General features: G+C 40.8%; 1 protein-coding gene across 4 annotated transcripts in view; it reads left to right on the plus strand.

Annotated features, from left to right (window-relative positions):
- The first annotated feature begins 2,746 nt into the window (after positions 1–2,746).
- The window catches only part of ARMC1 (armadillo repeat containing 1), a 34,239-nt gene continuing 24,097 nt past the window's right edge, over positions 2,747–12,888 (plus strand). The window contains exons 1-2 of one of the 4 annotated variants that reach the window (XM_044245526.1): positions 2,747–2,938; positions 10,319–10,619. In XM_044245526.1, the coding sequence (XP_044101461.1) occupies positions 10,437–10,619 (183 nt within the window). In that variant the 5' untranslated portion in view covers positions 2,747–2,938; positions 10,319–10,436. Of the gene's footprint in view, positions 2,939–6,774; positions 6,795–10,318; positions 10,620–12,888 lie in introns of those variants that run through there. The other 3 variants (XM_044245529.1, XM_044245527.1, XM_044245530.1) reach the window with 3 other exon arrangements.

The raw sequence follows: 12,888 nt of genomic DNA on the forward strand, positions 1-12,888 counted from the left end.
GCTGTGTCCTATGGCAAGATATCGGAGGCTAAGAACAAGCAATGACTCAGAACAGCAGGTAGTATAACTTTATTGGTATCAAGTTCATACATTTTTTTTTATTTTTTTTAAAGATTTTATTTATTTATTTGACAGAGAGAAATCACAAGTAGATGGAGAGGCAGGCTGAGAGAGAGAGGGAAGCAGGCTCCCTGCTGAGCAGAGAGCCCGATGCGGGACTCGATCCCAGGACCCTGAGATCATGACCTGAGCCGAAGGCAGCGGCTTAACCCACTGAGCCACCCAGGCGCCCCAAGTTCATACATTTTTAATATGAGAAAATAAATTCTTAAAGCCTTAAGAGACTTCATTGGGCTTATAATCCATAGGTGCTTATGAAATGGTTAATTATTTTTTGTGACTACAATCCTTGCCTTTTAAGGCCAGTCATCGAACTCTTCGTAGCAGCAGTTGGTGAGGAAGAATTAATCTTCTCAATACTTTAATGTCATGGGCATGATTATATTTAATTTTACATTTTGAACTTCCAAAAGACAAAGACTCTATTAAACATACATTCTACCAAAAACCTATGTCATCAGTTACTAGCTGGGAATTGCCATTTATAATTGACAAATAGACAATTACCATTTGTGTTCTCCCTTTCTGATATACAAATTAATCTTAGAAAAAATAGGAAGTTGTAGCACCTGGCTGGCTCAGTTGGTGGTGAGTTCAAGACCCATGTTGGGCATGGAACTTACTTAAGAAGAGAAAAAGCAAATTTACTTTCTGTGTTATTGCATTGTTTTCGATAACAATACTGAACACAATTTCATTTACTCAGTCAAACGGATTATGTTTAACCTGTCTGTGTCCTTTGGACTTCCTATATTTACTTTTTTACAGCTTATTTTTCTTATAGTAAATGTATGATGATTTTCTTTTATCCCTACCCCCACCCCCCAAGTTCCAGCAGTTGGTTGGTCTTGTCAGTTATTACAAATCAGGCTGGTGCTTCTACTGCTGGACATTATGCATCATTTCTTTTTACTTTTTGTTTTGGATCCAGTATTCACTTACCACCACTCCCTCTTCTGACTTGGGAAACAGAAACCATGCCAGAGACTTGCTTTTGCTATTGGTCAAACAGTGTGAAAGAGACCTTTTCTATTCCACTTTGCTCGTATTTTTCTTCTTGAGCTTATTAGAAGGAAGAAGATAACCAAGGTTACAGAGAGGCAAAGAAATTTGAGCAGAAGTAACTGTTTGGATTTTATTTTTTAGTTTTCTTTGAAGTATTTATTTATTTGACAGAAAGAGAGTACAAGCAGGGGGAGCAGCAGGAAGAAGGAGAAGCAAGCTCCTGCTGAGCGGAGACATCCTGGGATCATGACCTAAGGAGAAGGCATACTCTTTTTTTTTTGAAGGCATACTCTTAACCCACCAAGCCATCCAGGCACCCCAGCTGTTTTGGATTTTAAATTCACTTAGGAATCAAAGTATTGGAGACAATTGCATAGAACACAGTCTGGAAATTTTTTTTCCCCCAAGTAGGCTCTACATCCAACCTGGGGCTTTAACTCAGGATCTGGAGAGTTGCATGCTCTGTGACTGAGCAAGCTTGGCGCCCCGGGGATATTTGGTCTCATGCACTCTCTTTCCCCATTAGAGGCCTCTTAAATTCCTTGAGCTACGTGGCAAAAACAAATTGTTAAAGAGACTCTAGACTCCATTCAGTTAAGTTATTGGTGCAGTGGATGCAGTATTCTCAAACTGGCCTGTGGAATTTAAATTACAGTATATTTAGGGGCGCCTGGGTGGCTCAGTGGGTTAAGCCGCTGCCTTCGGCTCAGGTCATGATCTCAGGGTCCTGGGATCGAGTCCCACATCGGGCTCTCTGCTCAGCAGGGGCCTGCTTCCCTTCCCCTCTCTCTGCCTGCCTCTCTGCCTACTGTGATCTCTTTCTGTCAAATAAATAAATAAAATCTTTAAAAAAAATAAATTACAGTATATTTAGAGAAATAGCCTTAAAAACCAAGATCTATACTTAAATAAAACAAACCGCCAGTGACTAGCATTGATAAAAGTATATAAATCCTTACTATTATAAACTAAATAAAAGACAATATCTAAAAAATACTTTATGACGGATTTGAGAAGATTCTCTCTGACTGTAAGTCCCTTTCCCTTACAAGAAAAATAAACCTCCCAATAAGAAGTTATTATTTAAAATAAACAAAAAACTGTACTTCGCAGCCTTCGCGTTTAGGAACACAGTGAACACTACCAAGAAATGAACGCAATCCAAAAAAACACCTAACATAGGGTTAATGTTCTTACCAAAAACTCAAAAAACTTTAATAATTAAGACTCACAAAAACGAAGAAATATCACGAAAATACTTTATTCCACCTGAAAGAGCTGCCAGAGAAAAACGTAACATTTGAATTTCCGAACGCAGGAGCAGACAGGTTATTTCGCGCGGGAATGCTGGGAATTGTAGTCGGGGAAACTAAAACGGTTTCTCCGCCCGGATGCAAGTTTCTTCGCTCAGTGCTTAGCGGACGGACACTCGTTCGGCCCAAGTCCGCTGTTCCTGTGCTCTCATTGGACCCTTCCGTTCAACCCTTAGTGCGTTTCCCCTAGATCACCAATGAACGCTTTAGTTTAAGAAGGCCTTCACGTACTGGGCGTCTTAGCCTCGCGTTGGAATGCTATCAGCCAATGAGAGGCCAGAACTGACAGATGTTGCAGGGTCATGGGGGAGAGTCCGTACAGCCTTTCCCCGCCAGCGTCCTCGCTCTTTGGCTCTTCGAGTTAACCTGGTCGTTTGCTACCGCTGAGGCCGCGTCTGCCGACGGAGGGACCCGCTCGGCGGCTCCTGGGTCCCTCTGCCTCATTCGTCGATGTGGCCCTGATGGTGCGCCAGGCTCTGGACTCCTGAATCTCGGGCGCGGTATGTAAGGGTCTAGGGGAGGCAGACAAAGCGGTGGAGCCAGGAAGGCCGCGGAGAGCGGCCCCTGCATCAAATCTGCGAGTCGTCCTGGGCCGAGGCGCTCTCCTCTGGCCTTCCCGGGACCCAGCAGTGTGTCCCACCAAGCGCTTTAAAGCGCCTTGTCCCGATATGTCCTGTAAAAATGTTAGCTTTGTTCATTTCCTCTCCATCCCCGGCACTCCGATTTTTTCGAACCCTGGCGTTAATGGCTGTCATCTCACTTCATCTCTCCAGCTTGTTCTTTGGTAAATGTTTTGTGCACCTGCATGTTTGCTAGGAGTGGAAGGACATTGTGTTTGTCTCTATTCAAAAGAGGTCAGCTTTCACATTCTTGTATTTTAAATAACTTCTTGGAGGCCTTCGTGCAGTTAGCAACTCCTTTCGTGATAGTGCTCTGATGTGTGAGGGAGGTGCAGAATATACACCTGGTGGAATAGAAGTACCACAGGATCAAGTATATAGTTCTTGTTTGGTAACTGCTGGTGCTCGCCTCAGTTATTTTCTTGATCCTGACAGTCGTTGGGGATTATTGAAGGGAAACTAAGGCTCAACTTCTCCAAGAGTTACAGTTAGTTGCTAGTAAAGTCAAGTCAGATCTGAACTCAATGCTTAGGTTATTTTTTAAAAACTTGCTTAACTGAATATGGATTTAGGTTGTGGGTGTGTACTCTCTGCAGCTCTTAGTTATAAGAGATCTAAATCATTCTTTGAACTGAATGGTAGGTTTTGGCTGAAGAATTGAAAATCATAATTATAGTCTCATATGTATCACATAAATTCCCAGTTCCATCCAGCAGGATAGGCCTCACCTGGGAGCTTTTTGGAAATGCAGAATCTCAAGCCTCACTCCATCTGCTGAATCAGATCTGCTTTTGAACAGATCCCTTAGATAATCAGAGTACTCCTTAAAGTTTGGGTAGCATGTATTGTCTTACGATCTCTTTGGCCAAATTGAGCTAAATAAAAAGAGAAAATAAAACAGAAAAGTTTTTTCACGTTTTCCTCATTTGCTAGTGAGGCTTTGATTTTTCGTTATGTCTGTATTGGCAACTTTAGCTTAGCAGCCAAAAATCTTAAAACAGAAAAGAATATATAAAAAGTAATTAAAAGCTAACTTATAAGTAATCGGGTATTGGTCAAAAAAAAAATAAAATGATTGAGACAAGAGAGATAATTAAATAATACTGCTAACAAAATTTCAAGAACCTTCTCTTTACTTACAAAGTCTACACGGTTCTCCACCATAATTTCCCCCCACAATTTTCTTCTTTTGATGAAAAGCTTCCATTTTCTTTGGAAGGAGTCAGTAAATTTGCTACTGCTGGGGGTTGGCTACTACTAGTGGGGGTTTATTTTAGTTTATTTGGTTATCTGGTAATGAAACCAAAACATGGTCCCAAATTTACTTATTGTCATGTTACATGATAATTAAAGTATTTCGTAGAATTCAAATGTTCAGGGTTTTATTCAGATGTTCCCAGCCATATTAAAAGGACATGCAGTTATTGACCACCGTTAAGTTTTAATTGCTCTTATTTGCACCAGGAATCACCTGGGTGCTTATTAAAATCATGTGTTGGGCCCTACCTCCAAGGATTCCTAGTGAGGTCTGGGTATGGGCCTTGGATCTGCATTTTAATAATTTCAGCTTATGCTGATGCAGGCTGTCCAGGTCCACATTTCTTGGCATTCGTATTTTAAATGAAGAGTGAGGGACGCCTGGGTGGCGCAGTTGGTTAAACGACTGCCTCCGGCTCAGGGCGTGATCCTGGAGTCCCGGGATCGAGTCCCACATCAGGCTCCCAGCTCCATGGGGAGTCTGCTTCGCTCTCTGACCTTCTCCTCGCTCATTCTCTCTCTCACTGTCTCTCTCTCTCAAATAAATAAAATAAAATCTTAAAAAAAAAATAAATGAAGAGTGAAACTATAAAGCAAGCTTCTTTTCTTTTCTTTCTTTCTTTTTTTGGAAATATTTTATTTATTTATTTATTTGAGAGAGACCGGGAGAACAGTAGAGGAGCACACAGAGGAGCAGGCTCCTAGTATGGGGCCCTGTCCTGGGACACCGGGATCATGACCTGAGCTGAAGGCAGATGCTTAACCCACTGACCATGTAGGCACCCTGCAAGCTTATTTTCTTTTGAACCTAATTAGTACTCCTTATTAGAAGAAGAGAGCTGTTTTTGTTTTTAACTTAAGTTTTGGTTCATTGGTTGCTACAAAATTACTCAGATAAATGTATTTAAAATGTTATTTGAAAATTGTTTTGAGGGATGCCTGGGTGGCTCCTTTGGTTAAATGTTTGCCTTCTGCTCAGGTCATGATCCCAGGGGTCTTGGGATGGAGCCCCGAAGCTTCTCCCACTCCCTCTGCCTGCTGCCTCACCTGCTTCTTTCTCTGTCAAATAAATAAATAAAATCTTTAAAAAATATATTTTGAGATTTGCCAATTTGAGAATAAGAGAGGGTAACATAGAATGAATACCAAAATGTATCATTTAAAAAACATTTTTTCCAGCCTAGGAAGGTTAACATTTTTTTTTTTTAAAGATTTTATTTATTTATTTGACAGAGATCCCAAGTAGGCAGAGAGGCAGGCAGAGAGAGAGAGAGGAAAGCAGGCTCCCCACTGAGCAGAGAACCAGATATGGGGCTCGATCGCAGGACCCCGAGATCATGACCCGAGCTGAAGGCAGAGGCCTAACCCACTGAGCCACCCAGGCACCCAAGGCTAACATTTTTATCAAACAATTTGAGTGTGTGAAAATGATACAATTAACACAAAGACTAAATGTATCTAATACATGAATTGGAGATAAAGTTCCAACTTTTGCTTACCTGTTTGCATTTTCTCAACTGTTCCATAGCTATCTTATAAAAACGTCTATGTGAATTCCTCAACCCACAGAAATATTGATCATATAACAGGATTTAGGCAATTCTAAGAAAAACTTGATTTTGGCAAGACTATTAAATAAGGAAAGAAAAATGAACTCTTAACACTGAGGAAATCTCTTAAAGTTTTACCTAAAAACTCATGTAATTTAGGGGAGAAATCATAGCTTCTTTCTGTCTTTCTTGCATTCATGCCACAGGAAATGCAGTGCTTGACCACAGCTTATGCCTCTGTTGTGTTAGGATTTTTGATGCCTTGTGATATTCCTGACTTTTTCCTTGGAAGGTTTTATTTGAGTCCTCCCCGTCTCCATGGGCTTTGAAAACTGAACGTTTTAAATGTTTTGGCTTTTCTTCATCTCAAAGGAACAAGAAAGGCCATAAAGTTTTCAGCATCATTTAAACTGAATGATTAAATATATCTAAGGACTCCTTAGCTAAGATTGGAGCTCTCCGGTTACACAGCCAGAGGTGAATGCAAAAGGACCCCTTCCAGTGTATTTGGTTCTTAAATATAACTTGGCTCTTGGGCCTTTGAGCCAGTAGTTGATTCTTCAGGTTCCAGTTTGGATAAGATTGGTGCTGTTGACAGCACTTTATAAAGCTCATGGATAAGGTGGTTTGTAAACAGGGATATTGAGGATGTTGAAAATAGAGGCACCTAAGAGGCAGCATGCTCCCAGACCCGTTAGTCTTATCTCTGTGCATTCAGTTTGTTGCTTTTTTCCTAAAATTTTAAAGATTTTTTTAAAAGTTTTTTTTATTTATTTGGCAGAGATCACAAGTAGGCAGAGAAGCAGACAGAGAGAGAAGAGGAAGTAGGTTCCCCACTGAGTAGAGAGCCAGATGCGATGCTCAATCCCATGACCCTAGGATCATGACCCGAGCCGATGGCAGAGGCTTTTACCCACTGAGCCACCCAGGTACCCCTCTAAATTTTTTTAAATGGCCACAATATAATATTTTCATTTTTTGAAAATAACCCGCCAAATACTATCTTGTTAAAGCCCTGTTTTCTGAGTCCTTTATTTTGCATTTGCTTGCATACCTAAAAAAACTAATGTATTTTATCTTGAATAGGATTTCTTTTTGCCATATTACATGAATTAAACTTGCTTAGCATTGGTTTTAAATTGCTTAGAAGTCATTCTAATACCATTTATTGAGTAATCTTACTATTTTTTTAAAAGATTTTATTTATTTGTTTAACAGAGAGATCACAAGTAGGCAGAGAGGCAGGCAGAGAGAGAGGGGAAAGCAAGCTCCCTGCTGAGCAGGGAGCCCGATGCAGGGCTCCATGTGGTGCTCGATCCCAGGACCCTGGGATCACAACCTGAGCTGAAGGCAGAGGCTTAACCCACTGAGCCACCCAGGCGCCCCATAATCTTACTATTTTTGATCGATTTTTGGTTCCATGTAACTGAACACTATTTATTGAGCATTAACAATATGCTAAGCACCAGTCCTTCCCATGTATTTCCCTTTTATTTAGACAATACACTTTAAAAAAAAAAAGATTTTATTTATTTCTTGGACAGACCGAGATCACAAGTAGGCAGAGAGGCAGGCAGAGAGAGAGGAGGAAGCAGGCTGCCTGCTGAGCAGAGAGCCGGATTCGGGGTTTTCATCCCAGGACCCTGGGATCATGATCTGAGCCGAAGGCAGAGGCTTTAATCCACTGAACCACCCAGGCGCCCCTAGACAATACACTTTTTTTAAAAAAATTTTTTATTTTTTATAAACATTATATATATATATTTTTTTTAAAGATTTTATTTGTCAGAGAGAGCGAGCACAGGCAGAGTGGCAGGCAGAGTCAGAGGGAGAAGCAGGCTCCCTGTGGAGCAAGGAGCCTGATGTGGGACTCTATCCCAGGACGCTGGGATCATGACCTGAGCCGAAGGCAGCTGCTTAACCAACTGAGCCACCCAGGTGTCCCAATATAAACATATAATATATTTTTATCCCCAGGGGTACAGGTCTGTGAATCACCAGGTTTACACACTTCACAGTACTCACCAAAGCACATACCCTCCCCAATGTCATAACCCCACCCCCCTTCTCCCAACCTTCCTCCCCCCAACAACCCTCAGTTTGTTTTGTGAAATTAAGAGTCACTTAGGGTTTTTCTCCCTCCCAATCCCATCTTGTTTCATTTATTCTTCTCCTACCCCCTTAAGCCCCCGTGTTACATCACCACTTCCTCATATCAGGGAGATCATATGATAGTTGTCTTTCTCCGCTTGACTTACTTTGCTAAGCATGATATGCTCTAGTTCCATCCACGTTGTCGCAAATGGCAAGATTTCATTTCTTTTGATGACAATACACTTTTGATAGCTGCTATAATTAGCCCTAAGTTACAGATGAAGAAACTGAGTCAAAGAGTAAGGGATTTGCCCGAAATCATATTTACCAAGCAGTGGAGCCTTGGTCAGACTCACTGAGAGTCTGTTTTCTTATATTGAATGTGTAAGTAACTTTCCTGGGAGAAGTATCTTTGTATTGTGCAGGCCCCCTCCCCTCCAATACCTGGTAAGGCCAGTTCTGCATTATTACCTTTTCTCCCCAAAATAGCCTTTAGTAGTCTTTCTGGAGTTACAGAAAAATTTTGTCCATCCCCTCCCTTTGCTAATTGGCATTGTTTTTGAAGTTGACACTAACCATACATACTTATTTATTCATGGAAAGTATTTACACCTTTATATTCTTACTAGTAAGGAATGTGCAGTGTAACTTGGTGAATGGAAGTTATTATTTTTGACTTTCTGCACATATGAAGATTATTCCTTGATACTTTGTTTCTTTGGCTTTTGTATGTTTAGCATGTTTTCTAAAATATCCAGGTTTGCTTTTATGGGGAAAAGGTATGCAAATTTAAAAGGACTGCATAGAGGTGTGCCTGGGTGGCTTAGTGAGTTAAGCAACTGACCCTTGATTTTGGCTCAGAGTCCTGGGATCAAACCCCACATCTCATTCAGTGCTCAGGATGGAGGCTGCTGGAGATTTTCTCCTTCTCCCTCTACTCCTACCTCCATGCATGCGCATGAACTCTCTCTCATTCTCTTTCAAATGAATAAATCTTAAAAAAAAAAAAAAGGGAAAAAAAGAAAAAGACTATGGAAGAAACAAGCAGGGTTGCTGGTGGGTAGAGGGGTAAAAGGATGGGGTAACTGGGTGATGGACATGAAAGAGGGCACGTGATATAAGGAGCCCTAGGTATTGTATAGGACCTTTGTATAAGAAGAATCACTGACCGGGGTGCCTGGGTGGCTCAGTGGGTTAAGCTGCTGCCTTCGGCTCAGGTCATGATCTCAGAGTCCTGGGATCGAGCCCCACATAGGGCTTTCTGCTCAGCAGGGAGCCTGCTTCCTCCCCTCTCTCTGCCTGCCTCTCTGCCTGCTTGTAATCTCTGTCTGTCACATAAATAAAATAAAATCTTTAAAAAAAAAAAAAGAAGAAGAATCACTGACCTTTGCCTCTCAAACCAATAGTATATTATATGTTAATTAAATTTAAATAAAGATTTTAAAAGGCTATAGAAAGTGGAAAGACTGTTGTTTAGGAGATAAGATTTTCTTTTATTTATTTAAAATATTTCATTTATTTATTTGACAGAGAGGCAGGCAGAGAGAGAGTGGGGGGAAGCAGGCTCCCCACTGAGCAGAGAACTCTGTGATGTGGGGCTTGATCCCAGGACCCTGAGATCATGACCAGAGCCGGAGGCAGAGGCTTAACCCACTGAGCCACCCAGGTGCCCCAGGAGATAAGATTTTAGTGCGCTTTTATACTCACTAGCTTTCGTCACATGAGGCAAATTATTTAAACTTCTCTGTCACTGTTTCCTTATCTGCCAAATGAATTACCTCAAATTGTGTTCCATTCTTCTGAATATGGCACACTCAAGAGATAGACAGGTGTGTTTAGATTCAGTTCATGTTCACTGTGATCTCCCTAACTCCTGGGGCCTGACACAGGGTGAAATACCCTTCTTGGCTTGTTTTTTGTTCACAGCCTTTTTTGACTCCCTCCTTTTTCCTAGGGGTTTTTATCTTTTGTAAACCCAGTATGCTGGGTTTTGTTCATAGATGAATAAGAAAAAAAGCTTTCAGCTAGCCACATTCCCTGAGGCACTTGTGTTAGGCTCCAGAACTGTTCTAGAGGAAAAAAAGCACTGGCAGTGGTATAATTTGAGAAGTATAGTGTAGGTTATGAACTTTTAGCTGTAAAGATCCTGTTTATTGTGACTTTAGTGTTAAAATATGTATTGCTAAAATGGAATTTATTGGAATATTGAAGGTGACATATGTTCTTTAAATGTGGGCATAAATAACTTAGTTTTTGGTGTGTTTTTTTTACTCAGCTTCTTATGTTCATTTTACTTAAACTGTGGAATTGCCAAGTCTCAAGTTTCTGTGTGATTTAGAGTCATCTGTTCTTTCTAAAGGTGTCGTAATCCTGATTGTTTGACAAATGCCAGAACGCACCTCGGCAGCCTAGAACTAATCTTGCAAACCGTTTCTACAGAATTTAAGAAGATTTTGTTCATGTGTATGGCATAGAAGATGAATTCGTCCTCCTCCACGATGAATGAAGAACCTGATGCTCTCTCGGTAGTTAACCAGCTCCGGGATCTAGCAGCAGATCCATTAAATAGAAGAGCCATTGTCCAAGACCAGGGATGTCTCCCTGGCCTTATTTTGTTTATGGATCATCCCAACCCCCCAGTTGTCCACTCAGCTTTGCTCGTAAGTTGCCTTTAGTAATTTTAATCTCAGCATGACAATTCTGCAATTTAGAAGAATTTGAAAAAGTGTTAGATGACATAAAAAATTAAAAGTGACTATAGAGTAAATAGTGGTAAGTCTGTATTTCTACATGTGCAGACTCATGTGTGTCTGTGTATGGTCCTTTGACATAAATGGTAGCATACTCATGCATGGAATGTTCTGTGACTTCCTTTTTTCACTTACTAAGAAAGCTTGACGACTGTATCTTTTCAGTATGGATAGACACATTAAGAAGATACTTGTTTTGTTTTTATTTTATAATACTTTTGTTAAGGTCTGAATCACATACAAGTCACTTATTTAAAGTGTGTCATTCATTGGTTTTTAGTGTATTCAGAGTTACAGAGCCATCAGCACAATCAATATTAGAACATTTTCATCACCTTAGAAAGAAACTCCTCTACCTGTTCCTTCCCAGCACCCTTTCCCCAAATAACCTCTTTTATATCTCTGAATTTGCCTATTTGGGCAAAAAAAAAAAAAAGCCTATATATATTTTTACATAAATAGAATCATGTAATACGTGGTTTTTGTGACTGGCTGCTTTCACTGAGCATGATGTTTTCGAGATTGATCTATATTGTCACATGTCTAGTACTGCATTCCTTTTTATGGCCAAATAATACTCCATTGTAGGGAAATGCCACATTCTCTCTCTCTCTCTCTCTCTATTTATTTATTTATTTGACAGAGAGAGATCACAAGTAGGCAGAGAGGCAGGCGGGGGGGCGGGGGAGGCTCCCCACTGAGCAGAGGCCCATGTGGGGCTCAATCCCAGGACCCTGAGATCATGACCTGAACGGAAGCAGAGGCCTTAACCCACTGAGCCACCCAGGCGCCTCCCACATTCTCTTTATCCACCTGTCAGTAGATGGACTAAGCGCTTGTTTTTATAGAAGATGGGAGGGAAAGATAAGGAAAGGAGAGGAAAAGAGAAAAATCTACAGGATCATAGCTAATAATGTAGAGGGAACTACCATGTTATGAGAAATGTGGGAACTAGAGGAAAGTGAAAGAATAATTTAAAGCAGTCAGGCAACAGAATGTGATAATTACACTAGGACAAATAATCTGGTTCTGTGAACAGAAAATGACATTAAAAAGAAAGACAGTTGGGGTGGAGGAGAAGAATAGTGGTAACTGTTGAAGATTAAAAAAAAGTGCCTTGGGAGACTTAATCAGCCAAGGGTAATGTGTGGACCTGATTTGGTTCCTAATTTGAACAAATCAAACATAAACGTATCTTTTTAGAGATTTTGAAATGAATATGGATTGGATAGTAGGTATTAAAGAGTCATTATTACTTGTGTAGGGTATAAGTTTATGAAGAGTGTTGGGCTCTAGATAGGGACTTGGGCCTGAAGGTAGAGTGGGCTTTTGGGGTGGACTAGACTTGGATCTATTTATCTAATTGTCAGAGCACAAGCACAAGCAGGGGGAGCAGGCAGAGGGAGAAGCATGTTCGCTGCTGAGCAGGGAGCCTGAGGTGGGACTTGATTCCCCCGACCCTGTTTCATCACCTGAGCTAAAACAAAGGCAGAGGCTTAACTGACAGATCCACTCCGGTGTCCTTGACTTGGCTCTATTTAAATTCAGAAGGCTAGGGGCTGCTGGAGAAGTTGTTTGAGGAGGCTCTTAGAATTGTTTCAGAAAATGGGACAGGTTGTTAACTGAGGAGAATGGTGAGATTGTTACAGTAGTTTTGAAGGCCGGATTAGCTCGGTAACACTGAATTGATAAAATACTTTAGGCTTAGGAACCTCCTTTTTCACCTCCCTTGAGGCCCGTATAGGCCCTGAGAGCCAAATACTTTGATTTGGTCAGAGTTGATTCTTGGCCAGGTAAGTTGTCTAGGGGTAGGCAAAGGAATTCAGGATTTTGACAAAAGTTGTTGAAATGATAGCCTGTAGATGCCAGGCTGAGCTGGAAGGGAGGTCAAGTCATGGAGGGACAGAGCTAGAGAGAAAGGAGAGGAATAGTGAGTTCAAGGTCCCACTGAGTTTGAAGAGCATGTGTGGTGTTTTTATAATTCCGTTTTCTCATCACTCTTACCTTATAAGCTGTACTCCTTTCTTTGGTTTCATATGATTTCTACCGAGACAGCTCTAATTCTTACCTTTGTTCCTCTCTACATAAATCCTTTTTCTGTTGTTGTTTTTTTTTTTTTAATTTTTTATTTTATCACTGTTTTCCAGCAATGATTATGATGTGCTTTGGATGGATGGTT

This window comes from Neovison vison, chromosome 4, assembly GCF_020171115.1.
Source record: "Neovison vison isolate M4711 chromosome 4, ASM_NN_V1, whole genome shotgun sequence".
In the NCBI taxonomy this organism is placed as follows: Eukaryota; Metazoa; Chordata; class Mammalia; order Carnivora; family Mustelidae; genus Neogale; species Neogale vison.